A 27,707-nucleotide genomic window follows, 5' to 3' on the forward strand; every position below is an offset into this window, starting at 1 on the left:
GGGCTGCCGGAAACCCGCGGCAGAGGGCGCTGGCTGCGGCGGCTGTCGCGGTGAGGGTGGTAGTGGCGGACTTAAAGCGTTGCATGCATGGTCTAGCAGGTCGTGGCTCTGGGTACGGCTTAGATGGTGCTGATAAGCCGAGCTCAAAAGGCTGCTGTTGCAATCTCTCAGACTCGGCTGTAGCTGCCTTTCCTCTATGATGCTGACGCTGATGGTGCCGGTGGTGCTCCCAGCAGCTGTGGCAGTGGTGCGAGCGGCCCTTCCATCAGTATTGCCACAATGGCTACCAGCAGTACCAGACATGCCAACCATACCATCAATGCTTGTCCCAGTACCAGCCGTACCAGTAGTGCCGGCAGCAGTACCAGGAGTAGTATCACCAGCAGTAGTGCTGATGGTACCAGATGTAGATGCCTCCCGCCGGTAGTGGCTGTAGCAGCAACAACAGTCCGCCGTCGATACGGGGGAAGAACTTGTAGCAGCAGTGTGAAAACGTTGTACTGGTGTGAACACTGCGGAGGATGTAACTGAGTGCTGTGGGGGACTGGATGAACACCCCTTGCATACCTGCTGCTGCTGCTGCTGAGGAGGAGGAGGAGGATAATGATGATGATGATGATCATGGTGATGACATTTGAGATGATACAGCTGCTGCTGCTGCTGCTGCTGGTTGTATTGCTGATAATGATGATGGTGGTGCTGCTGAGCCTGCTGTTGCTGTTGCTGTGGCGGCTGCTGATACTGGTGCAGGACCTGCAGTTGTTGCGGCAGTGGTGGCTGCGGCTGGAAGCTCCCGAAGCCATTATAGCTGAGGCCAGCGGCGGTGTGCAGGTCGCTGCTGGCCCACGGATCACACAAGGCTTTGCCCTCCGGAACGAAACCTGCCGTGTGGTGTGGCGAGCTGCTGCTGCTGGTGCAGATGTCCAGTTGGGCTTGAGATTGGCAAGGTGGTGCTGCAGCAGCACTTGAATTGTAGCATCTTGCTGGGAGTTCATCTTGCTGGGAAAAACCGAGCTCCGTCGTCTCGTGAGCTATCGTTTGAAGAAAGTTCATGAACTCGGTGTCATCAGCCTCCGCCACCAGCAGCAGGTGCTGCTGCTGCTGGGGTTGGTGTACGTGGTGATGCAGCTGACCTGCTGTTGTTGTCGCCATCTGGTGGGGAAGGTAAGCACAGGTGCTGCTGCTTGCATGGACCCCAAAAGAAGCTGTTCAACTGCTACCTAGTTGGATTAATTGCTTTAAATATATTGAGGCTGCATCGGGTTGGGCATGCGTTCATAAGCGCGCGTACGTAAGAGCGTGGGTGGGAAAGGCGGAATTAAACGCTGCTGCCGCCGTGGACACTCACGCAGAACCTCATAGTGTGCCCCTTGAATTTGTTTGGATGCCCAGGAAAATAAATTCGGAGTGTAAGAGTCCCGTTGCCTGGCAAGGGCTTGGCGAGGCGCAAGGGCTGCTGCACTTCATTCGCGAGAAAATTTGTTTATTATCTCGGAAGGTATTAAAGCGTAAGAAATAATGTCACGCACGCAAGCGAAGCTGTGTAACAAAAAACTTTATTCTGTGTCGAGGCTCCATTCTTACCGAACACTGCAAAGCCAGCATTCAAGCAGGTTATGTCCGCCTCCGGCAGTGCGTACGTCCTGAACTCGCGGACAGTTTTTACACGCAGGCTCACTCCAATACCATAAGCAAAAACATCGGCACCTTTTTTAATCACGGAACTGCAGTCTTGTATGACGATTAGCTTCCTGCGTCCTTCGGGTCGTCGTTTGTCTCAAATGTAAACCAATCACGGGAGCTGTTAACGGCTAGTTGATTAATACAAAGCTTGCCAAGCACGTTAAGCTTCTGTAGCACGTCACAAATCCTCGGTACGTTGCGCGGGCTGGCTTCCCAGGCGTTCCTGTATCCGAATACGCGGCGATAACACCTTGCGTATCTTCCGGCCCGGCAATACGCTGATATCAACATAAGAATAAATTTCAAACCTTATTTTGTTTGTGCAAAACGCAGTAACCAGGATTTATCTGTTCCCTAAAAGCACTTTTACGACAGAGAAATACGTACAACATCGACGCTACATGCTGCAATTGCAAGCCGGCCGCAGTACCGATAATAAGCACCCGGTCACATTCCTGTAAATCACCAGCTTCATTAACATTAGTTAGCGGTATTAGATAGCCTAAGTGGCGCGTACGGCGTGCGTGTGCCTAGGTGTGCATAATTCGTCGCTGCTGCAAAAGCTTCGCACTGCCTTCATGAAGTGTGTCCTGTGGAGAAAGGCATTTCCCTGGGCTACCTTCGCTATCGACAAGCCGGTAATAAGTAGAGGGCCTTGCGTAATACCCTCCACTTATGCATCTTCTAGGGCTAATATCACCGGATTTGCGAGTGTTCTGAGTACAAGGATTTCGTGACTTCCGTTTCACACACCCGCAGGCTCGCATGCGCTGTGAGGCAGCCAGGGATAGACTAGCTTGCAATTGGTGTGTGAGAGGCCTTCAGCAGCAGATTGACAGCAGATGCGGCTCCATGTACCGTGCTGTGCATGCTGTGTCATCCAACTAAGCCGGGTTAGCTGGACGAGCATAAGGCCCAGCAGCGGGATGGAAGCTATACGGCCGATTGATGATACTTCATGTTCTTGTTACGGAGTGGGAGGCTTCTGCAGCTGGGCCATTTGAGTACAAATCGATTGTCATATTCATATCTAGGATTGAACACCCTACAGCACCAACCACCATTACCACACTGTACTGCGCGGTCCAAGGCGATTAAATACTTTCTAGAATCCCTCTTCATCTTGTCGCCCGAATATCCGTAGAGATAGACCAACCAATCCTGCGTGCGAATCTCGGTCCATCAACTGCGACCTCAATTCCACATCTCAGCAGCTAGCCATAATCTCACCGCTTCCCGACAATGTCGGGAGTCTATCCAGGTATCGAACTTTTGTCCTTAAACCGCAAGTTGCAGTAGTGTCTCCAAACCACACTGGTATATTTATAATATATGACATACATTTCCGCCCTTGTCACAAAATGCTATGGCGCACTGCATTTCTGCTCGATAAAATTTGCGGCGTATCGTTTTTGTACTGAAACATAAAAATTACCTGACGTGGACTTTTGTCTCGATTGACAAGCTTAAGGAGGTACAGGAGGGCGGAATTCCCTTAACGTTACAGCGATGCCTAACTTTAGCGACTTCTCGATAAAAGGACATGTCGTTAATAAATGGTTTGATTTCGTTATTCTTTTATCGGCTGCGACAACAGCACGCAGCAGGCAAGCGAATAAGGTAACCGTTTCGGATAACCAATAAAAATACGACGAGTCGAAAGATGCGGAGTTTCATTCGTTTCATTCGTTCCCGGCCGCAGGCGTCGTCAGTTTAAATGGATCCACATCTCAGGCATTTATAACGAGTGCTTTAGGGCACAGCTGGACCGCCCATCTCCTCACATAGCTTCGCGCACGCTCGTAACTATCGCACAACCGAGCTTATCGCGCAAGTCTGCAGCACATGCACGTAACAATCATCTTAACGTTAAAAAACTTTCTGTATTTCATGAAACCGAACACGGGAAAAAATGAGCCCAGTATTGCAATCGTGGGTCGACAGGGCGAGTCGATTGGCGGTTGGGGAGCCGTTGCGGGTTCGTTACTTCGGTGCGCGCTATTTAAAGTAAGCTGTGACACCGCGCAGTACACATATAGTTTTAAGCAAGTAAGTTAATCTTGTAAGGGCACCGTTTGTATAATTTGCGTTCCCCTCCGAGCTGTACTAATAGTAGTTACAAACGTATGGCGTTATTCCCGTGCAGGTCGCTGAAGTACATTTTCCTAAAAAGGAGTTTTTTCATGTGCTTCCTTGATTGCACGCGAATCGCAAGATGTATGTTTCAATGCGCACCAAGCATACTCTATCATATGGCATATGGACAAGCATAGCACGTAGCGGTGAAACGTCTTACACCGCTGTGCCGGCGACGAGCAGCCGCCGCAACCGCCGCCGCCGCAGCGAGCTGTTGTTGTGTCGCTGTCATTATTTTTACTTGCAGCTCGGTACCGCATTCCAGGTAAAAGTCTATCCCGCAGTCGAAGGCGGGGTCAACTTCAAGTTTGGTTTGAAACCTGTTTTTGAGATGGTTTCGTACACTGCTGGTTGTGTCCGTACACGCGCGCTTTGCCAACCCAACTGCATCTTAAAAATGATGTCTTCACCATCGCAGCAGCAGCAGCAGCCTGCTGTGAACAACACTCAGAAAACCCCGCTGTGCCCCCCTCCTTAGAAGGTTTTTGCACCTCCGTACTTGGCTCTTCTTCTGGGGGACATAAGCTGGGATGCGAGATTGCAACTAGTTCTGTGAAGTGTCATCCCCATGTAAACCTCTGTGTCTACATACCAGTACGAGGTCAGCATCATGGGAGGGATAAACACACCAATAAATAAATACACTGACGCGTTTCTGTGTTAAAAATATATAGCAGCAACCTGGGTTACAAGGATAAATATGTACTTTGCACTTTGTAAAACGAAAACGACAAAAGTACACATCGCGACAAAACGTTTTGTTTCTACAACTGGAAATAGCCGCCATCTGAAACCGCCGAACGAAATGGAGGGCCGAGCTTAAAAGCTTATGCCCTACCACCACTGCACTTACACAACTAATGAAGAAAAAAGAAACATTTCCCACATTGCGTCGACAGAGTGGTCAAGACGACTGTGCAACAGACTTCAACCGTACAGATGTACCTCTCGCCGTACAGATCCTGTTTTATTCCTTGAGCAGGTCTTCTTCAAACCGCATTACTTAAGGTTCACCTAAAATATTCAAAAAGAATAGATATGTACGTTTCTTTGACCCTAGTTAATTATCCTTTGATAAGGCCCTCACGCACGGCAGTACGGCAACTTACTCTTATGCCCCGTACGCTATGCACAAACAACAAACACAGGCGAGGGCACACAGGGCCGAGCTCAATGCAAGCGTACAGATGCCACGTCCACATGCAGTTGGGCAACACGGTATCCTCAAACAACAAACAACTACAGATGACAACAAGGTGACAGATGTTTGCAAGACGTCAACCATGTCTCTTTCGCACGAGATTTTATTTACTGCCGTATTTGCGCCGTACATAGCAGTCCTTGGCAGAAGACATGCTTCTGCGCTGCTGATCATCGACGTCTCCCGCGGTGGACCACCCCCACATGCCGACCCCCTCTTTTACCTACCCCACCAGAAACATATTATTACCTAGATTAAACTACCGATCCAACCACTGATGTCATACTAACATAACATCTTTCCCTCCCACACAAACGCTGTTCTCCACCCTCCCCCTCCCTATCCTTCTCACCCTCTGTGCTGCGTCTTACCCTCCCCTTCCTCTTCCACCTCCCCTTCCGCCACCCCTTCCTCCCCTTCCCCCTTCCCTCTCTACTTAAACCACATCAGAGCCCAAGCCCGCGCTTGTGCGCTTGCGCTCAAATGGCGTCAACGGCGGATTTCGGGTCGCCGCCACTGCCGCCGTCACCAATCGCCGCGGTGTCTCCGCCAACGTCGACGACAGAGCGCGAGTCAAGCTGCGTTGGGACACTGGCGGACGCGGCGGCGGCGGCGCCGCCCCCCCAGTCCCCGCCGACAGCGGCTGTGGCGGCGCCGTCAAGGCCTCCCAGTCAATCCAACCGAACAATCTGTCATACACTGCGTCGTACATATCTGTGATGCGATCACGTAACCGCCTGGGCACCATCCAAATGTACAGCTGGGTTGTACGGAGCCACATACGTTCGTACAAGGTGCCGTACGTAGCTGGAGACAGGGGAATAAGGTGGGGAAATACCGGGACGGGTAACGAGTTGGTGGATTGGATGACACCGTGTGACAACAGGTGGGGTAGTGCCGCCATGGGCGTGTCGGAGTTACCCCCCCCTGTGTATTGCCCTGGCCCCCCCGTCTCCCCCCCATCTTCCCCCCCCCTCCCGCCTTCTCTACAATGCCACAATGCATAACCTTGAGCAGTGCTAGCCTTTCACGACAGACCACCGCATGTGAAACCCATCTGCCCACATGTTAGCCACCCACCCATGTCCACACAGCAATATCTCCACTCCACCCGGCTACAACCCACCAGCGTAGAGTGTCCCGACGAAGAAGGCTCCTCCAATTATATTGCCGATGGTGGCCGGGACCCAGTTGCTCCCTATGATGGTGTGCAGCGACATGCCGCTGCCCAGCATCTTGGCGAGGGACAACTCAAACTGGTGTCGGTGTCGTTCGGGCGAGTAAAAATACGGCATCAGTACGGCACTCAGGCAAAAAAGAATCACTTTTAGGTCATCAATTAATGACAGGCACAAAAAAAGGCGGTGAAGGAAAGGACTTTTGACAGCGACTTGGTCACCAAAAACAACTTGCATTTTCCTTGTCGAAATACGCTTTGGGTTTTTTCATGATGATTTCCATGTTGCAGTCCGTCTTTTCTGTTCAACGGTTTTTTGATTTTTTTGGTTGCATGGCATGGCATGGCATACAACAAAAAAACGTTCACAGCAAACCAGCCCATCCCAAAGCACAGCCTTCCCCACAACACTCCCCAGCAGGCCATCACCAGCCCCACCAACACCTTGTGCGGGCGGCGTCTTGGGGGGCCCGTCCGGCTACTTCCCTCCTTTTGAATAATGGGCGGCAAAGTCATCCCATACAGAACCTTTTTTCGAGGTGTGCTGCATTGCTCCTCCTCAAGATGTGCGTTTTTGTCATAACGCCATCCCAGTGTATATATGTATACATATACAATTATGCATACATGCATACATGCATACATGCATATACACCCAACACAAGTGCACGCACCTGATTTGCGATGACGTGTTCCGTACCCAGCGTGACGAAGGCCGACACGGGCAGGTACACACCAACCGCCTTGCCTGCACGAGGGGGGGGAGAAGGGGGGGGGTGGGAACTGCGGGGAAAGGTGGTCGTGTGTGTTTTCCCGACCTCTCCTGCTCCCCCCAAGGGGGGAATGGGGAAAATAGCTGTAGTCGCTGTAGGCGCGCACATATATATACACATACGTACATACTCACATACTCGCACATACATACACACGAGCCTCAACCCACCTGTCAAGTCTCTGGCACTGTTAGCCATCCAAACTGCCAAATTCACCAGCCAATTGCAAATGATGCCCTGCAGCCCATAGGGCCCCCAGATGAGGGGGGTGTGTGGGGAGGGAGGGAAGGTAAAGAAAGGAGGACTTGGGAGCAGGACGACATACATGCATACGCGGGTGTGGTACATACTCACGCCCGAAGCACCGCCTCCTGAACCCCTTTCCTCTCCCCCGCCCTTCCCCACCTTGACCACGGTGGCACCAAACGTGGCACTGGTCTTCTTCATCGCCAGGTAGATGGGGAATGCGTTCTTCGGGGGGGCAAACAGCCCCGCCCACACCACCAGCTTCGCCATGATGAGGCAGCCTGCCAGGTTGGACCACCACGACACCAGCCAGTTCTGGGGGGGGTGTGGCGGGGCCGGGGGGAGGGGGAAAGAGGAACCACGAACGAGTGAAGCTGCTGCCAGGGCAAGATAGTAGCAACCGAAAGAACTGACCGAAAGGCGTCCGTGGCGACTGTGACGACTGTAACCTCGGGATGACGACTATAACCTCGGGATGAAGAATTGACGTAGATGTTGGAAGTCCTACCTACCTAAGCCGCCAGAAAAAAAGGCTGAATAGTATAGCCAAACCGTAAACTAGTAGGTGTAGGTAAAGTAGTGAAGGCGGCGAGAAAAATAGTGCTGACGTAAAAGTGGCGTAAAGTTGCTGGCCAGGAGAGAAAGCTGCATTGCTGATACTGAAAGGCTGCCGGTATGCAAGTGCTCCTCCCAACCCCCAAAAAAAACTAGAACGCGCGACTGACCCGACCGACCCAAACTAAACTATTCCGGCTAGCCTACCGACGCCAACGCGAAATACCAAAGAAGCTCGAACCACCTTTTGGACTCACCTGGCCAGGCCGCCGAAGTAGTGGCAAAAGGCACATGCAAAAACAAAAGGGTAACAAAGAGGTGAGGCGGGTGCGATAAAGGACAAGGGGACATGCAAATGCTGCTGAGGAATAGTAGTAGCTGGCTGGCTGATTTGAAATCTTGACTGAAAAGGGAAATTTAAGGAAAAGGAAACGCTTAAGAAAGGAAAACACAAAGCGACGGGGCCGGGGGGAGGGGGAAAGAGGAACCACGAACGAGTGAAGCTGCTGCCAGGGCAAGAGTGTACCAGATCGGGTGGAGGGGGGGGATGTGGTGAGAAAGGGGAAAGAGGGAGGGAGAGGGATGTAGTGCAGGGAGGAGTTTGTTTAGCGGGGCGGCCAAGGCGGCGGCCAAGGTGGCGGCGGGGAAACAAGATGCAATCAACTGCCTGACTGCCGGAAGGCGTCTAAAGCCCGAAACTGCCCCTCGGGAGTGAGTGAGTCCTGAGCGATGAAGCCATATCGACTCATGCTTCCAGAAGTAAAGACCCATTACGTTGCCGACCCGACATTGTTGTGTCTCGTCATTTTCAGGTCTTAGGGTCCCTTAAGATTGTCCTTCGAGGTCCCAGTGGTGGCGGTGGTGGTGGTGGTAAGCCTAAGTCTGAATTTGTCACTAACTCGAGCAGCAGTGGATGCGGGTTGTACCCGGTACCTCAACCTCGGGAAAAGCAAAACGTGGAGAAAGCAGTGGTACAACTGAGCAACTCCAGACCTACCTACCTACATACATACATTGTGCAAGGACAGTCGCCGCACCGCCGCACACACGGCAATGATGAGAGGATGTGCGAAAGGAGCGAAGCAGCAGTAGCAGTAGCAGTGGCAGTAGTTGGGGTTAGCATGTTGGGGGAAAGGGCAGAGGGGTACTTATGTATGTATGTATGTATGTATGTATGTATGTATGTATGTATGCAGGTGTGCAAGTGCTACGTGGTGTGTGACTACTTAAAACCCAAGTCGCGACTGGTTCGTAACCCCCCTACTTCCTCAGGTCCTCACCCCCCCTGGAGTATCCTACGTCTACCCTACTTCTACCCTATCCCGGTGTCAGCTGCTGCCGCTTAACTCCCCTCGTATGTGTATGTGGTTCGCCTTATCCCGCGCCTCCCTCCCCAACCCTAAAACCCTTCCCCCACCTCCCCTCGTGGTTCGTCTCCCCCCCGCCTACCTTGAGCACGTAATACGAGGCCACCCTGCCCTCCAGCCAAGCCGTTATCATGTACATGCATGAGCTGGTGAAAAGGTCCGCGCCCGCCACCTGGGACAAATACGAAAGTACGTTTATTCGTACATTTGTACGATATATGCATATACACACGCATGCACATGGCCGGGAAGAAGGCGGGAAAGGAGTTAAACAGGAAGAAGATCTCTTAAATCTCTTCCTGTGTTGGGGACTGAAGCGCTTGCAGGAAGCGGTAAAGCAAAAGACATACATACATACATCGCACAACCCCAAACCCACACGCCCGTTAACCCTCTCACCACCACACCCACAGAAAGAACACGGCACCCCGCCCACTCTTTCAATCGCAAGCCTCTATCCTCCCCCCCCGGATATATGTTTTCCGCCGCCTTTACACCTACTTTTCTACACCTACTTCTTTACGGCTTGGCAATACTATTTCTTCTTTTTTAGTCCTGGCGGCGTAGGTAGGTAGTCTTTCCGACATCCTCTTCACTTCTTCATCCCGAGGTCACGGTCTCCAAGGACGCCTTTCGGTCAGTTCTACGTTTGATACTCTCTTGCCCTGGCAGCAGCTTCAATCGTGTGTGGTTCGTCTTTTCCCCCCCCGGATCTCCTCCCACGTCCTCCCACCACCACCCCGCTCCAAAGCACACACACACGCCGTGCCGTAAAGAGCCCTTTCCCAACGTACACACACGCTCCCCGTGTGCCGTACATACATACCATAATGATCGTAAGGCCCAGGGGGAAGCCCACCGAACCCAAAATGAGGTTGTATATTCCCGGATGCTCATGCTGAATGGTGCTGATCTGTACGGAAAAAGGGGGAATGGGAGGTAGGGAGAGATAGGTTAGTAGCAAGACGCAATCCGTAGTTCAAATCCTATGAAAACTTGTACAAACACGCCTCTTATTTCCCTTCCTTTGTAATCCTGTCCTGTGAGTTACATCACGTACCAAAACACGCACAAACTCAAGTGCACATTCTCGGCTACCCCCGTCCCTCAGGTAACACACACCCCATGCGCCGGCATAATGCCCCACAACACAATTTGCCCGTACAAGTTCACTATGCCGTACTACGCCGCTTTTTCGCCCCAGCGTCTAGCTCACCTGTCCACCAACCGTCATGCACAGCATGAAGGAGAAGGAGATGTAGAAGCCCGCCAACACGCCCTGGGTTACCTGTGTGTGTGTGTTAAGCACGTGTGTACGAAAGAACGTCTGTGTAACCGTTTTTTTTATGTTAACGGGCAATGCAGAGGGCATAGGCCATCTCACATTCGGGCTATGGGGAACAGGTCTTTGGGAGTGTTTCGGGAGCGGCCCATGGTTGAGTGTTACAAAGTCAGATTAATGCAACACGTTGACATCAGGTTCAAATGATAGTTCGCACTTTGGAGACGTGTGCTTACCTGCTTTGCAAGTGTGAGCTGGGTCTTGGCCACGCCTGTGACGGAAAGCGGCGGTGCGGCGGTAATCATCAAAACGTGAGGAAAAGGCAGTTCCGAGACTCTATTTGCAAAGAGCCTCGGGTCGGACACATCATGAAACGTGATGCGAAAAAAAGGGAATTTGCGAAGTCAACGTTGGCGCCTGTCCAAGCTGTGCATCTGTCATCGACTTATGTCCTCTCGGTAGACTTACGCCGCGCCTTCATGCAAAGCGTCTGCTCACCGGTTGCCACAATATGATCATAAGTTTGCTTTGGATTAAGAAGAACGGCAGCTGCAGTCTCGTGGTGCTCTTCATGTTGCGGGGCTTGCTTGAACACATGTGCTGTCCCCGGCGCGGGAAGGCGCTGTTTCGACCACTGAAAGCTTGACGATCGTCCAGCCTTTAGCGAACCCCCGCGCACTGGCAACCCATCCGCCTCCGGAAGCCCCGCGATGTTTGATATCGCAACAAGCGACGGGCCAAAATCGCCTCCTGTTCCTTGGCCAGCAAGTGCGCCATTTGCTGTAGCTGCTTGGCCGTCAGCAGATGTCTTGCCGCGGGGTGGAACCTGCCCGACCTCAACATCCTGACTTGTAATAGGGCTACCATGACCCGGGAGCGTTTGGTTGTCGCCTATAGGGCTATCTCGAGCACTATCGTCTTTTCCGTCTTGATATGTTGCAACCTGTGATTCCGCTGGAGGCATTTTCTCCGTTCAGGCATAAATAACACTTCGACGAACTGGATTACAATGTGTCCATGCACATAGCATATGTTAAAGTAACTAAGGCAAAGTGTTAAAGTGTTAAAGTAATTACAGCTAAGTGCAGTATGAAGAGGGCCGATTATGTAATTTGCAACGCTCCGAGACCCAGCTCTTGTACAGTTGTCAGGAATCAAAAAGACAAGAGCGTCAAACATGCATAACAAAAAGCATGCAGTTATTCTCTTGATTCTATACATTCTGCTACATCACTTAAAATCGTTCCGTGCAAATGAATTGCAGAATTTATGGACATATGGGTTTCAAAACCAAAAACAATAACAACAGTAACAAGAATAACATCCCATATATTACTACTAGTAGTAGTATAGGCTTTAAAGGGACAACAATTGCATTTTGTGCCCTAGGGAATGCTGTCCCACGCCAACCGTTGCCAGTAGCATGACACTAAGCTGGCACCTGGCGTCACCATAAGCTCATGGGCTTCTTGGCTCCTTAGGGCCGTACACGTTGGGGGATGGATGGATGGATGTTACAAGTAGAGTTACAACCTCCAGAGAGCTGTACGGTTCAGACAGTCCTAACGGTTCTAACGGTTCGAACAGTTCAGACCAACCCGAAGGCTCGTGAACGTTCGGGGGCCTTGCAGGACATGGCATCCGTCTTGCCCCGAATCATGGACTTCAGGACAGTGTTTGCAAGTTTCAGGTCCCCAGTACCGGGCAACGATTATAACCGGGCCAACGGATGTACTTGAAAGCCTCATCAGAGGCTTTCAAACGTATCATACGTGCTTGCAGCGAACGTCTCCCACCATTACTGGACACGGCCCAAACCGCAACGACAATCCAACACGCAACTTATGTATCAACGCCGTGACAACATGGATATCCGCCGAGCCAAGGCGTCAAACATGACAAGTCTGCACTTTTGGCTCCCTCTATTACTGTGTACAGTAACCAAGGCATGCACTTAAAACCTCCCAGATGCAGCAAAGATACAAGCGTTGACGACGACGTCATCACGCCGCTCCCTCCCAGCCATGCGCCCATGCTAAATCGTCCAACAACGTCCGATCAGCAGGCTTCACCGTAGCTCAGCTTTTTATACCAAGTAAAAGTGTGGATACGTCCAGTACAGCAAAACATATGTTTGACCGGATCCATGACTGGAAAACCCGTCCATGACCAAGTCGTTCCCCGAGTGAATGAAACAACAGTCATCTTATTGCCTCCTTTTGGTCTCTTAGGACCTTGCCTCGCACGGGCCATGACGACTGCCATCAACCACATTACTGTCACACGCCAGCCGCCAAGCTACCGCCTAGTAGCTACTTAAACAGATCCCCAGTACCAACCCATAATCAATTGAGCAAATATTTATTCATCCATCCTGCTTCTCCGCCTCCGCCGCCGCCGTCGATTCAGCGGGTGCTATCCGGCGCTGCCAGCCGCCGGTCGACTTGCCCAGCGAGCTTCCGTACTTGACGAGCGTTTCGTACCCAGATGCCGTATGACGTCGCAGGTCCTCGTCAAACTTAATGGTGCCGGCCACGAACAGCGTCGCCATTAGAGATCCTCCGTATGCAAACAAGGCCACCTCATCTCCCTTGGTGACCCACGCCCCCGGCTTCACCAGGGCCTGCACACTGCCCACCTCACTGGCGCCGATCATGACCTGATCAGCCGCGGGCGTGTGTTTGAATGTGCGTATGGATGCGGATGTGCGGATGTGGGCGTGTGATGCGTGGTGTTTTGTGTTTTGCGTTGCGTTGCGTCGTGTGAGAGCGGGGGAAAGGGGATTTTGGGGGGCGAGCAAACAATAACGAACGGCTTCGTGGCATGAAGAATGGGGGCGGATTTAGAAGAATATTATTGCACGCGAAGTGCGACGAAATTTAAAATTTATTATACTGATGTGGAAAAGTTTTGCAGGAAGGCAAAAATGCGAGCATGCGAGAGATGCGGAAATGCGAAAAATGGGAAGGGCGGGAAGGATTGGGACCTCGACTAATCGCGGCGTACGGGTGTTCATGGTGCATACGGTCGGTGTACCAACCATTCCCCAAAGAAAGGTTGCTCTACCACTGAGCTAATCCGGCAACAAGTATTAACAAGATATATTACCTAAAAAAATCATTTTTTTCAAATCGTTGTTTAAATACTCATCTGGATTATGTTGGGGATTATATGGAGGCAGAAAAAATAAAGATTTTTTCTTTTTATGCTTCTGAACCCATATTTCTACTTTTTTGCTATGATGTACCCTAAGATTATCTAAGATAGTGATGTGGTGCTTGCTATGGAGAAACATTCTTCTCCTCTTTAGACCAACACAGGTGTGTATATGTGTATGTATGTACGTATGTGTGTAAGTGCTGTTCCCCTCGAGCAATTCCCTTGGAACCACTCCCTTAGCGTGGTTTATAAACTCCGCGTACATTCCCAAAACCCCTGCCCACCCATCCCCCTCCACCCCTCTCTCTTTCCCCCTCCTCTCCCCTCTCGCCTCTCCCCTCTCCCCTCTCCTACCCCATCCTTAGCCGCAAACACACACGCGCGTACCCTACGCGTACCTGCACCACCGGTCCGAACTCCTCACTCTCAAACTCCATTACCAGCCGCTCATTCTCTGTCATCACGTTGACGGAGCTGTGGGTGGCCGCCCACTCACTGCCCATGAACTCGTGACCGTGTGTTTCGACACGCACCACCCGGCCCCCAACAGACGCGTGCAGCCGGTGGCAGTCCGTTGGGGAGAGGCTGGGGCGTGTGTGTGTATTTGTGTATGTATGTGGCGCGGGGAAAAAGGGGTAAGGAGTTGGCAGGTGGGGTAGGCGGAATGTGATGTGTAGTAAGGGGTGGTAGTTGCAAGGCCCTAGTGCGTGCGTGTGTGTATGTGTGTATGTGTATGTGTGTATGTGTGTTCGATGGAGGCGAGACCCGGTGAAAGCACGGGGAAAGAGAAAGAAGTTAACGGGTAGCAGGGGGGAGATGGGGGAGATGGCGGGTTAGGTTTGGTGCGGCGCTATGGTGGAGGGGAAGGTGGGGGAGCCCCTCTCCCACCCAGGCAGACAGCCATGCAGGCGCCTCCCAGGACCCCTGTGGAGCTCCTAAATAGGCTACATATGCTGCATTATCACCATCCCACACATTATGCATGCCCAGACAAAAGCACACAGACATGAGCACACAGACAAACACACAGACAAACACACAGACAAACACACAGACAAACACACAGACAAACACACAGACAAACACACAGACAAACACACAGACAAACACACAGACAAACACACAGACAAACACACAGACAAACACACAGACAAACACACAGACAAACACACAGACAAACACACAGACAAACACACAGACAAACACACAGACAAACACACAGACAAACACACAGACAAACACACAGACAAACACACAGACAAACACACAGACAAACACACAGACAAACACATAGACAAACACACAGACAAACACACAGACAAACATACAGACAAACACACAGACAAACACACAGACAAACACATAGACGCATGTCGACGGCTTGACCTCCTTCCCCGCCTCCCCTTCTACTACACTTCCCCCCAACCCGCGGTCGCATACGCCGTACGGCACCATTCTCCGCAACATAAAGTGCTGCACTTTGCAGTAATCGCCATGACAACATACACATACATTTACATAACACATACATTGACATACACATACACATACACATACATACACACATACGCACACGCACGCACGGGGGAGCCGCGCACCGGTTGATGGCGATGGCGCAGTCGTCCCAAATAGTGGCGCTCTTCAGCTGCGGCCGCCCCAGCAGCGCCGCCACGTTGAAATTGCGGCCCTTGATCCAGAACCTCCGTGCGCGGTCCACGTCGACGTACACCACACAACGGGAGTCAGCGGGCATCACTGCGATGGTGGAGTCGCTGAAGGGGGGGGTGAGGAGGAGGAGGGGGGGAATCAGCGTGTATCTGTACATGTGTATGTGGGGCCGGGTGGAGGGATGGATTGGAGGGTGCTTAGGACAGATGTGTTTTACGGGGTGCACTGGATAGGAAACACAACCCACCCGCCCAATCCCCCTCTTTCCCCGGCCCTCCCCTCCATACACACACACATACACCTCCCACACACAACCCAAATTCCCCAACCTCCCCGCCCCCCCCCCCCATTTCCCACCATTTCCCTCTACCCCACTAACTCACCGCAGGCTGTGTATGGGTCGGAGTCCCGGTTTCAGGCGTCGCGCGAAGAACTCCTGAAGTGTATCGTACTGCTCCGGTGGCTTCTCAGCGTCCTCCACCGCTATCTTGTAGGCCTAGGGGGAGGGCCGGGTGGGAACGGGAGTCTAACACAGAGCCCATTCGCCTTGCTTCGTCTCTCGCTGCCTCCACGCGTGTCTCGAGTGCCTCGCGCCGGCAGCCCATTGATTATTCACCGTCCATCGTCTGACGCCCCTCCCCCAGTGTTCGACTGGGGATCGCATCTCTGATCCAGATCAACAAACCCCAGACATGCACTCCGTACCGCCATAACCCGCACCTCCGCCGCCACACACACATACACATACATACACACACATATACACACATACACACATACACACACATACACACATACACACACATATACACACATATATACACACATACACATACACACATATACACACATATACACACATACACACATATACAGACACATACACACATACACACATACACATACACATACACACATATACACACACATATACACACACATATACACACACACGTGTGCGCTCTTCCCACAAACCCCTTCCCCCCCTCCACCACTTCTCTCCTCTTCCTCCCACGGCTTCCCCCCTCCACACGCATACACCAGCACCCTTCCCCACCTCCACATACATACACACATACATGCATACATATAAACACACGCACACACCTTTATAAGCTGCGGGATGTCCTTTTTGCTGTTTGGGCTGTTGGCGTGTGCCGCGATGCTCTTGTGCTGCCAGCCGATGGCCCACCAAGTGGGCGGGAGGGACAGGAAGACGCGGCCGGGGAGGGTCTGGTACAACAGCCACATACGGACTGCGCGAATGAGGGGCATCTGGGATAGCGGCAGCCAGCAGGGCGGGGGCCGATGGACGGACGGACGGACGGACGGACGGACGAGAGGGATGTCAGGAGATGTAGTGCGCGGGGGAGGAGGAGGAGGAGGAGGAGGGAAAAACGCGGGGGTAGAGAGTAAAGGGGCGTTAACTAACAAAGAACGATCAAAACAGCCGCCACCAATACCCGTGGTGCTAGCATACCGTCACGCACGTACGCATGCAGCCGCCACACACACAAAATCATAAGACCACACACATACACACATACATACACACATACATACACACATACACATCCAGGTCAGTCAACATCATCCTGCTTTCACGGGAAGGGTTGTTGTTGTGCCCCCGTGTGGGGGGGATCATCCTGCTTGTTATTGCATCACACGCGCTGTGTAGCATGACCCTCTGCTTTGTAAGCTATATCTAGTAAGGATGGGAAAACAGTTGTTAGTTCGATCTGGTTGGGTCTATCTGTTTATCTGGTTTGGACGTCAGGTATCCCCACTCGCGCGCTATCTGTAGCCAGTTCTAGCCAGTGCTAGTCGCCCACCACCCAGTCGTCATCGCCACTGCAGCGCCGCTTGTTTCTACGGGCTTCTCTTCATATGTTGAAAATCTGTCAGCACCAAATCGACACCGGATCGACACATCGCTGAATTACGGAAGAGCTCGCTTGGGTATGAAGTTATTCTAGTACTGCCAACGGCACCTACCTCATGGAGGCTGAGGTCATCAAAACACACATACACACACACACGGGGCCCACGCCCCCCCCATTACCCCCTCACTCACCGGCTCGGTTGTGGGCTGCCCTGTTTCACGGTCAATCAGTCCAGGGGTGGTCTCGTACGACTCGAAAGCGCTGACCAGGTTGCCCATGGAGGACCTCCACGGCGTTGTCGTGGGTAGCTTCTGGTGGGGCTTAGTTGGTTGAGGGAGGGGGGAAGCACTGGATGAGGATAAGCGGGTGTGTGGTGTATATCAGAGGTTTGTAAGCCGGACGCGTACCATATGCGTGTGCGTAATTAATTTACGAACCCTCGTGTAAAACTTGGAACACTTTTGCATCTCGTTTGTTTTCCGTTCGATTGGATATAATATTTTCTGTCTTGTTACACTTCTTGTTATAGAAGCGGTGCGGACTGTGGAACGAATCGATGGCATCAGCAAGTACATATTCGACGTTGAGAAATGTCTCAAGCTCCTAAACGGCTCCTGGCTGCGCCTGTCGTCATCGAATCCATCCACCCGCCAGCCAGCCAGCCAGCCAGCAGATCGACAATAATGATTTAAAATTAAAATTATCATCATTATACTCCTATCTTTAATAAAATCGTTTTGCCCCACCACCTGTCATATCACCAAGGCTCAGTCAGCTCGTGGAAAAGCACACGCATATGCACATGCGCATGCACACACACACACACACACACACACGCGCACCATGCATGCCTTGCTATACGTGCTGAGGTCGAGCTTTAATCAAATTCGGATGACTCACGTGAGCAAAGCGGCCGCAGCAGCCCTTTTCCTCTCGCTCTCGCTCTCGCTCTCCTCGCGCTCGCGCTCGCGCTCTCTCCGCCTTCTTCTTCCGTCGCAACCTACCTCCCGGCGAACGTCGAACAAGCGTACCGTGTATATATGCGGTATATGCGGTAGACGGAGAACCCTCACACAGGTGCCGCGAGCAGCAAAGTGCCGACTGTTGCGGACGGTGTTTGGACAGCTGCAGCCTGCTGCACAAGGAAAAACAAGATCGATAAGTACTCGGCCTAAACTTTGCGAAAGATCTGTCTATAGCATCCAGCGGCCCGTGGTTTGATGAACTCCTTCCGTTCGATAGCTGTAATTACGACTTAAGAGAGCGGCTAGACTTTACAAGTTTGCTTCTTCGGCGCAGAGCTGTCGGAGAGCGCAGGGTGCAATTCGATATGGGGCTTGAACAGAAAGGCAAATCTGGGCTCGAGAGCCATCTAGGCTAATCTCGTTACATTTCCCCTCCCAGCCCCTCTGAGGAGCTGCCCTCGGTCTCACCAGCTGGTGAATCGAACTGAGGACTGGAAGGTTACTAGAGTGTTGGCTCCGTCCCCCGGAGGACTTCTGGATGACAGCACAAGACAGCACAGTAACTGAGGAAAGCAGGAAAGGTAAAATAAAACCAGGGGAGATAGTCTTGGGCTCTATCGGTAGCTTTCTTCGCCCAAAGTAAGTGTTGTCAAACACGGTTCGACATTCGACAAGTCAAGAAAAAAGTCAAGAAAAAAATGAAGTATATGATGGAGGTTTCGGTAAGGGATTTACCCTTTTTGTATACTAGATAAACGTCGTTGGCTGACAACAACAAGAACAACAACAACAATCGGTACCTAAGGCAATTTCGTATACTCGCGGTTGTTTATTATGTCACAGGGCGTCATACCATCATAGGGCTCATCAAAACTGTGTCTCTTTCCTCTCTATATGTCTCTTCTAACTGTCTGTCTGTCTGTCTGTCTGTTTGTCTGTCTGTTTGTCTGTCTGTTTCTGTTTGTCTGTCTGTTTGTCTCTTCTTCCGTTTCCGCGTCGCCGCCTTTTTTTCTCTCTCTCTCTCTCTTTCCGCTCGTACCAGTTACGTCAAAACCTCGTCGAGGTCGGTCTCACCACCTTCCGTTCAAGCTTTTTACTTCCCCAGGTAGCATCTTCCCCACAAAGCCACACACCCCAATGCGCCGGCCAGTCGTACAGCACTACACAACTTCAGTGCCGTAACTCTCGTACTGTTGGGTGTAATTCCGTCATCCCGTCTCGTCCAACAGAGACATTGTCGTCATCGTTTCAGCTCGCAAGTGCACTCTCAGATGATACGGTACTCTTGCGGCCTGGGTACATCGGGGTGGGGTGGGGGGTAACTTCGGAGCGAGCCGTTTCAGAAACCCCAAGTCCAAGCCCCTTTCCCCTGCGCGCGCCACCGGGCTGATGGGGGGAAGGGAAAAGGGCAGCAGGACGAGTACGAATGATGAACCCGCCGTACACACGCAAGCGAGGGATGGTGCGCCAAGCAAGTGGCCATCTTTACCGTAAGGAAAAAAAGAACTATTGGACACTTATGTAATTGACACATGCACTGAAAGAGAGACTCGCTAAAAGAGGCCCTTTTTATTTACCATCATAACTCCCCAACCCCATTGTCCAGCAAGGCAGTCAAAGCCCGCAGCACAACAGCGGTGTACCTAAAACGACGAGAAGAACAAGGACTACGAAAAAGAAGAAGAAGAAGAACTGTTATAACATCGATAACAAAGCTGCTGGCTGCTTGCTGTCAACCAGTGCGCTAACCCCCTTATTACAACCCTATGCAGCAACAGGGCCCCAGGTCCTATCTAAGCTCCTCCTTTTTCCCATCCTTCCCCTTTTTTTCTGTTTCACCCACCCACCCCTACTGCACACCGCAATCCTGTCGGGACCTTGAAACCCTTTCCCCCTCTCCCTCCTCTTCCCCACCGCGCCACCGGAGCCACACGCCTCTTCCCCCTCTTCTCGCCTTCCCCCACTTCCCTGCGGTGGACTTGATCCCTCCTCCCCCAATGAATCCCCCTTCCTTTTTTTCCCCTTTTTTCTTTGCTTTTGCTTTTTTTCCCGTGCCGTGCTTTGAAAACTCCTCGAGCAGCTGGTGAGGGCTTCCTAGGCCGTTCGTCGGCAGCTGACCCTTTGGCCCTTTGGCGAGACTACCTGGGCTTCCTGCTATTATCAGGTCTGCAGGTCCCCGCACATGCGAGTGGTGGAACACCCCGGCAACTGCCCTTACCGTCCTTTCGCAGCCTGCGTTCTCCACAGCTAAAAGTATGTTCACACAAGTATTGAAAAAGTGAATGTCTTTAATCACTAAACACTAAAAGAATGGTTCGGGCACCTCCAACTCCGCGGGCAAACCCAAGTAGCCGAGCTGTACCTCTCCCCCCCCACTACCACCACCACCCCGCACACACAGACACAAGCACCTACCTCCGCTTTCTAGCATCCCTTTCACGCCCTCCTCCCCCTCTCCTCCTAACACACAGGGAGCTACACATACTTCCCCCGGGAAGCGAGCCGCCACCAACGCCGCCTCGTTCTCCACCCGCACCGCTAGTGGCGGCCCTTCAGTTCACTTTCCACCGCCGCCACAATATCATCAGCGTCACCATGTCCCACCTCCTCCTCCACCACCACCTCCACCACCCCGCCCGTCGCCAGCAGTCGCCGCCAAGCTCGTAGATACCGCTAACTCGCACCAGCCGCCTTGCCTGCCCCTCCTCTCCCTCCTCTCCCATTTAGACAGACAGATAAACATACATACCCCGGGATCCTTACACCACCACCACTGCCACCACTGCCACTACCATCGCCATTACCAAAACCTCTGCTGCATTACACCACACCTGCCAGTCAACCCAAGTCAACCCAAGTCAACTCAAGTCAACTCAAGTCAACTGAAGGTTGTGCCGTGTTACAGGGCTTCTCTCAGCGCCCGGGACACCAGCTCGAATGTGGTGAAGGTCATGGCCGCTGCCGGGGTGGTGCGAACCAGGTTGGCTGCGCAGCCCCGGTAGAAGCCCCGGACTCCGTCCTCCCGCCACACCGCCCCCATGGCCTCCTTCAGGCCGGAGAGGGGGCCACTGCCGCTGAGGTGCATGTACGACCGAACAACCTGGGGTGTGCGTGCATATGTATGTATGTATGTATGCGAGGGGGAAAAGGGAAATTGTAACGAACGAGGAGTTCGGGGGACAGGGAGGGCTAAGTGTGGCGGGTTGGCGGGTATGGTAGGGGTGGGAGAGAAATCTTCATGATCGCGCGGGAGGAAGAGATGATGGCGTGTGGTGTGTGTATGACCTCTAAAACCTGAAGAACCCGCGTCCCAAACCTGCGCCACGTTCAACCCCCCCCCCCCAGGTCCCCCGGCCACCCAACCCCAGGGCCCACCTCGTGCGGGTAGGTGACCGTTGACGCAACCACCTTGGCAAATGCTGACGTGGCAACCAGCTCCGGAACCGTTAGGCAGTCTGTTGCAGGGACAACCACCTCGCCCACCTCGGTGCCACCCGCCGCCGCCGCCTGCTGAGCTTGCTGGGCCTTATGCATGGCGACTGTCTGCGGATCCATGTCGTACAATACACTTGTCATGTCTTTGGGGAATTTACATTTATCAAGGACAACACAAAAGATAATTTGGGGGGTAGGAGGTTGTCCTGCAAGCGGGGGGTTGACCGCAAAGATGGTGCGTAATCGGCGGGACTGTCAAGTCCCGTCATCATCACCACATCGTACTCCGTACTCCGTACCTGTTTCGCGTATTCGTACAACGGAAACTGAATCGCAACATGGGCAATCCCCGCCATGGAAGGTGCCAGGCCGCTGTATAGGCCACGTAGCCCTTCCTCCCGCGCGATCCGTACGAGCGCTTCCGCCGTACTCTTGTACGGCGGTCGCCTGAGGTACGGCGCTACGGCAGTGGACGCGGCCCCGCCCATCATCATGAGGCGAGGCGCAGAGGATTTCGGCGCCGCAAAGGCCGGCTTAGCAGTGCTGGCGGCGGTACCACCACCGCCGCCGCCATCACTGCTACGGCCATGTGGCGGCGGTCCTGGGCCAAAATTCCGTCCTAGCGCCCTCCCGCCGTCGCTGCTACCGCCGCCGCCGCCGCCACCGCCGGCACTTGCGTTGCCCCCGCTACTACTGCTACAATGACCGCTACTGCCTATCCTACTGCTCCTGTTTTCCTCTGTTGGTGCTGCGGGCTTCGCGGCAGTCGGGTGCTGATGTGGATTAGGGTGTTGCTGAGATGCGGGGGCCGGGTGCGGGTGTTGGTGTTGGTGTTGTTGGGAATGGAGGTGCGCGTGATTCGTGTTGGGTTGTGATTGCTGCTGGTGTTGATGGACCTGCGGATGATGATGTTGATGTTGGTGCTGACGGGGAGGGGGGTGGGAGGCCACCCCCGGTCCTGCAGCTGCTGCCGATGATGATGTTGATGATGTTGATGTTGATGATGTTGATGTTGGTGACCCCAGCCCTATTCCCTGTGCCCCAGCAGCAGCTACTGCCGCTGCAGGAAACACGGCGGCGGCCGCGGCAGCTGACGTCGTCGTCGCCGCAGTCGTCGCCGTCGCCACCGCTGGCCCCACCTCCGCTGCGGCAGCCGCCGCCGCCGCCGCCGCCAGCATCCCGTGACATTGCATCCGCGTTTTAACCACCCAAAGCGGGTTCGTCACCAAAATCGTCGTAACGCCCGCACCCGCCGCCGCGGCCATGTGGGTCAGTGGGCCTGTCGTCCCGCCGCCGCCGGCGCCATTGGTGCTGCTACTGCTGCTGTTCCTGTTGCTGCTGCTGCCGCCGCTGCCACCCTCCGCCGCTGATTGCGGCGGCGTCACAGCGCCAAGCCGGCGCTTCAGGCTGTCGTACACGACAAAGTACACTGCCCAGTTTGGCAGCAAAGCCAGCAGCGTGGGGCCGAGACCCTTGTACATCCCTCGCGTCTGGTGTGTGTGTGTGTGTGAAGGGAAATGTGTTGTCGGTGATATGGGGATGTGTTGACCATGCCTGGCTGGCTTAGCGTGTATGTATGTAGGTAGGTAGGTATTGGTGGTGTGGTAAGCATCATGGGCTGGTGGTGGTGATGGTGGTGGCGGGGGTGTGAGGGGTTGTGCTTTGCGGCCGCTCAGTGCGCATCTGATACATATGAGATCGGGGGGTTCGACGGGTGTACGACACGTCCTTTACAACGAGATCCTAACAGGAAGCAGCAGCAGCAGTAGCAGCAGCAGTAGCAGCAGCTCGTTGCGGTTACGGAGCGCCACCACCCGCACAGCGACGTGAAACACCCCGCCCCGCCCCGCCCCGCCCAACACACAGGGGGCCTCAAACACCCAATTCCCCCGCGTAACCTTAGAAACCCAAAATCCGAATCCAGATCCAGATCGCATCCCCATCCTACACCCGAACACACGTGCGCCAGGGAGGCCGGTACAGGTTGCTGTAACCAGGTGGCTTCAACCGGCGGTGGGACGCAACGAGCAAAACCCTTCATGACAGCACCCTCGTCCTCTCACCCCTTCATGAGCGATGATGGCGCGAATGCCCCCCGATATGGAGGTGCTGCTGGCCTTGGTAACCTGCGGTTGGAGGCACGTTACCCGCGGGGTGCGGCGTGGGGGCGGTTGAAGGCGGCGTGGGGGCGGCGTGGGGGTTTTGCGGCAGGGATGTGGGGGGGGGGAGTGTGCGAAAGCGAAAACGGGCGGTGGGGGGGGATTTATTACACCGATCCAGAGAAGCTTATTCGAGCTCACAGCGACGGACCAACCTGGCGGCCGAGGAAATGCATGCGATTCAGGTTGGTCCAGGAGGGAAAAACTGCCTGACAACGAGGAAGGCGCAACATACAAACAATTGCCAACACCGATGGGGATGAGTGGGAATGGCGCGGCGGCGGCGTACGGCAATACACAGGTAGCATTCTGAAGGGGAGAATGGTAGACGGAAAGATCAAAGAGGACCCCGAGGGCGGCCCTCGGGGCTTCCTCAACGTATAGCGACCCCAACCCCATTTGTGTCCCGTCCGCTTATCCGCAGCATTAGCAGCAGCGGCCAAAACAGCAGCAGCAGCAGCAGCTGCTGCTAAAGCAGCAGCACGAGCAGTCAAATAGCAGATACGCTATGGCCGAACGACCTGCAGTCGGGTCTTCAAGACGTCCAGCGGGCACACGAAGACGGCGGTGACAAGTCCGGCCACAGCGCCGGACACTGCGTTGATGGCCTCCTCGCGTTCCATGCTGGGGGACCGGGCCCCCAATGCCTGGCCCGCAGCAGAGCAGCTCGGTGAAGATCTCCAGGCTTGAGGAGCGTCCTTCTCAAACGGCGATTACTGCAACCCTCCTCGGATGTTGGGAAGTAAGAGCGTGAACCTGACGCTGTCCTCGATTGACGTCAAAGATGTGAGATTATTTTAAGACGGAAAGAATGTTCTTTGGCGCAGGTCTGACGCTTCTGACTAGATAGCAAAACGTTCGGCGGCCCAAATTCTCTCACAGCAGGGGTGCAAAAGTTGTCCTTGAACCTAGCCCCCACTGGGACACAGAAGGCGTATTGTATATATGGGGCTTCCTTAGATCGCTGAATACGGGAACGCCACCTCGGCACACGTGAGATATCTGTCATGAACACATCGCCCGCTGAACACTCGCAAACCTTTGCAAGTATTGTCTGTCTCGTTCACAAGAGAGTAAAGCAATGCTGTTTGCTTAATAACACCATGACTTCTTCATCCGAATGAACATAAAACAAGCACCGCAGGTGAAGGTTGTACAACTGCCGATTTTATATTGAGGTTTTTGCACCGTAGCTTGATTGCATCCCTCATCTGCATGAGGGTTGTAGGAATAGGAATTGCCACGCCAGATCTGCCAACCCCATGAAACGTCACCAGCATTCCATGATACTATGAAAATTGACATATTGCAGCATGTTTATTGGTTTTTTTCGCCTGCCTTACGAAAAGGATCAGAGTCTGGGGATATCGTGCGCTACCCATCAGAGGACTGGAGAAGTACTTTTATGGTGTATTGACATAAGAACCATAGCGGGAGTGTTGTAATAACTAGACCAAGGTTTCAAGCTGCCTCGCCAAGACGGGCCTTCAACATTTTTTGTGGGTTATGCTGCACACGGTGCGACACATTTTATCACACATGTGCGATTGCCTTGTGAAATATTTGCAAAAGTAGCAAGAAACACAAGCTTGTTACGGGGCACCATTTGGGTCTGAACACATCCGTACCAGCGTACGTCAACTCCTTCCAACTTCGAGGCAGGACTTGCCGTCTGCCTGGCGCCAATTTGAGAGATCGTTACCCATGCTGTTTGTGGTAGAAGATAGGGCGGCAGCTTTGTTTCAGACTTTCTAATTGCCGTAAGAACACAGAACCTGATAGTTAACAGAAGAGCGACGCCAGTTGCTGGCTTTTACATCATGAATTAAACGCTCGCGTATCCACTAATTAACAGTCAAACGGGGCCCGGGCAAGCAGGGGCGCGCATCAGAAATGGCGACGTCGACCCTGGCCCCAAAGTGCGTACGAGGGCGAATATATAATTCTTTAGTTCTTCTGAACGGTGCAACTCCTCTCTGTTCAGCTTTGGGTTACGCATGTGTTCCCTTGCATAGCATGCACGTCGACCCGCAGCTGCCACAACATGTATCATACCGTTACGGCACAGAAGCCCACATAATGAATGACCATTTGAACTCTGTGGCTGTCTTCGTCACGTGTATTAGTTGCGCGACCTGGTCAGCACTTCCGCGGCCCCAAAACGACCGCCGAGGGCCCCACGCAGGTACATCTTCGGCTTCCGAGCGGACGTCAAAGACAATGTCCACTACGCGGAGGACGGCTCGGTCGTGTATCCGGCCGGGCACAATGTGGTGCTATACTCACCCGACACGCGCACCCAGCGCCTCATACCGGGCACACTGGAGAGCGAGGGCATCACCGCCCTCTGCGTCTCCTCCAACAAAAAGCTGCTGGCCGTGGCGGAGCGCTCGGACAAGGCCATGATTAGCGTCTACGACATGCAGACGCTGAAGCGGCGGAAGGTGCTCGTCTCCTCAGATGCCGGCTCCAAGGTACGCTGCGTGCGGTGCGTGCTAAGCATCCCCCCGCGGGAGCCCCCGCGTCGGACAGCCTTCCCCCCCAACCCCCATCTCTTCCACCCCAGGGGTTTCCCTTTAGGGGAAGACAGCCCTTTGGCTTCATCCCCTAAAGTTCCATGCCGCACTGGCTCCGACCCCGAATGCGTGTGGGTTTCGCCGTCGTGGACACCACTTGGGTCGGCACCCACCGGGGTTGGCGGAAAGGATGAGGGGGGGGGGAATTTCGCACTCGCATCAAACTCGTCGGGAGACGTGAGAGACACGTGTTTTGCAAAACCATCTAAGAAAGTGCTGGTGCGTATCTGTGGAGTATTCTTGGTGCTGTCTCACGCCCGCTAAAGCGGTTGCTGTCCGATTGTGTGCCCGCATACTCAGCGGCAAGGTCTCAGGATCCCTCATTTCGCAGCGCTGAGAGTGCAGCGGCGGCGGCGGCGGCTGCGGCATAGCTGCTGTGTGCTGTGTAGAAACGGTAGTGGCGGTACCGGTAGTGGTGGGGCGGTATCGGTAGCCAGCCGCCAGTCGCAGAGCGGCCTCTGCCGACCCGACCCGACCCACATCACACCACGAACGCACATACATACATCCACGGGGTAGTACCGCACGGACCGCAGCACACAGCGCCCTGAGAAGGTCAAAGGCCGCCGCAGCAGCGGTAACATGGATAGTTGCTGGAGCAAAAAGTAGCAGTAGCAGTAGCAGTAGCTGGCTCTCCTTCCCTCCCCCGGTAACTACACACCAGCGGTAGCAGCAGCAGCAGGAGCAACAGCGGCCGCGGCATCAGCTTCACAGCAGTAAAGCCAGTTTGCAGATAGCCAGGCCAGCCAACCCCCCTTGCTGCCACCCAGGCAGCCGGTGTGTGTCTGTACGTTTGTATGTGTGTATGTGAGGGAGGGAGGGCATTGCCCCGGGGAAATGTCCTGCGGTACAGCTGGTCCTCCGTACCTCCCGCACTGCCGTACCTGAACCACGTCACCAAACACGTCACGAATTGAAAAAAAATCATTTGGGTTGGAAAGCACCAGGAGGGCGATTACCGAGGTTACGTTAGGAGGTGCCGCTTGCTGCACCTACCGAGACGTCCAACACGCATTACACTGATCGTCACTCACCACCATTACCTACCGCTTAGACCACACCCTCCGCTGATGCCGCCTGCGCCTTCTCTGACGCCTCCGCCGCCTTGTAGGAGTACGTGAGCCTGTCTTTCAGCGGCGATGGCAAGATGCTGATCGGCCAGGGCGGTGCGCCCGAGTATAACTTGGTGCTATGGTTGTGGGAGAAGAGCAAGGTGGCCAGTGTGGTCAAAACCACCAACCAGCAAGGGGCGCCCATGTACAGCGTGAGTACGGCCAGGGGGGCCGAGCAGGAGGCGGGGTTTGGGAGAGGTCGGGGGAAATAGGGGGGAGGGTGGGGAGGATTGGAAAGAGGGTCGGGTGAGGGGGGGTTATAACCCTTGGGAGGGAGCTGGGGTAGGGGCCGGAGCGGGAGAGGGAAATGTATCCCGGTGAGTGGCATGA

General features: G+C 53.7%; 4 protein-coding genes across 4 annotated transcripts in view; 1 reads left to right on the forward strand and 3 right to left on the reverse strand.

Annotated features, from left to right (window-relative positions):
* Window positions 1–5,456: 5,456 nt before the first annotated feature.
* VOLCADRAFT_41419 (uncharacterized protein) lies at window positions 5,457–11,012 on the reverse strand (the record flags this gene model as incomplete). The annotated part of the gene is made up of 10 exons (XM_002952265.2): window positions 5,457–5,827; window positions 6,147–6,276; window positions 6,872–6,945; window positions 7,141–7,207; window positions 7,376–7,531; window positions 9,221–9,310; window positions 9,965–10,051; window positions 10,355–10,426; window positions 10,657–10,691; window positions 10,919–11,012. Coding segments are annotated over 10 exons (1,176 nt in total), but the record flags the coding sequence as incomplete, so codon positions are not given.
* A 1,773-nt stretch (window positions 11,013–12,785) lies between these two features.
* VOLCADRAFT_62226 (uncharacterized protein) lies at window positions 12,786–15,737 on the reverse strand (the record flags this gene model as incomplete). Its single annotated transcript, XM_002952266.1, has 4 exons — window positions 12,786–13,079; window positions 13,978–14,164; window positions 15,178–15,351; window positions 15,631–15,737. Coding segments are annotated over 4 exons (762 nt in total), but the record flags the coding sequence as incomplete, so codon positions are not given.
* A 5,257-nt stretch (window positions 15,738–20,994) lies between these two features.
* Window positions 20,995–24,312, reverse strand: VOLCADRAFT_62332 (uncharacterized protein; the record flags this gene model as incomplete). Its single annotated transcript, XM_002952267.1, has 7 exons — window positions 20,995–21,195; window positions 21,471–21,569; window positions 21,809–21,990; window positions 22,717–22,809; window positions 22,888–23,020; window positions 23,594–23,656; window positions 24,211–24,312. The coding sequence occupies 7 exons, from the start codon at window positions 24,310–24,312 to the stop codon at window positions 20,995–20,997; spliced, it is 873 nt and encodes a 290-aa protein (XP_002952313.1).
* A 1,563-nt stretch (window positions 24,313–25,875) lies between these two features.
* The window catches only part of VOLCADRAFT_62320 (uncharacterized protein), a gene marked incomplete at both ends in the record, with an annotated part of 6,213 nt that continues 4,381 nt past the window's right edge, over window positions 25,876–27,707 (forward strand). Inside the window, 2 exons of the mRNA XM_002952187.1 lie at window positions 25,876–26,163; window positions 27,377–27,529. Coding sequence (XP_002952233.1) covers window positions 25,876–26,163; window positions 27,377–27,529 — 441 coding nt within the window. The remainder of the gene's footprint in view (window positions 26,164–27,376; window positions 27,530–27,707) is intronic.

Source organism: Volvox carteri (genome assembly GCF_000143455.1).
Source record: "Volvox carteri f. nagariensis unplaced genomic scaffold VOLCAscaffold_28, whole genome shotgun sequence".
NCBI lineage: Eukaryota > Viridiplantae > Chlorophyta > Chlorophyceae > Chlamydomonadales > Volvocaceae > Volvox > Volvox carteri.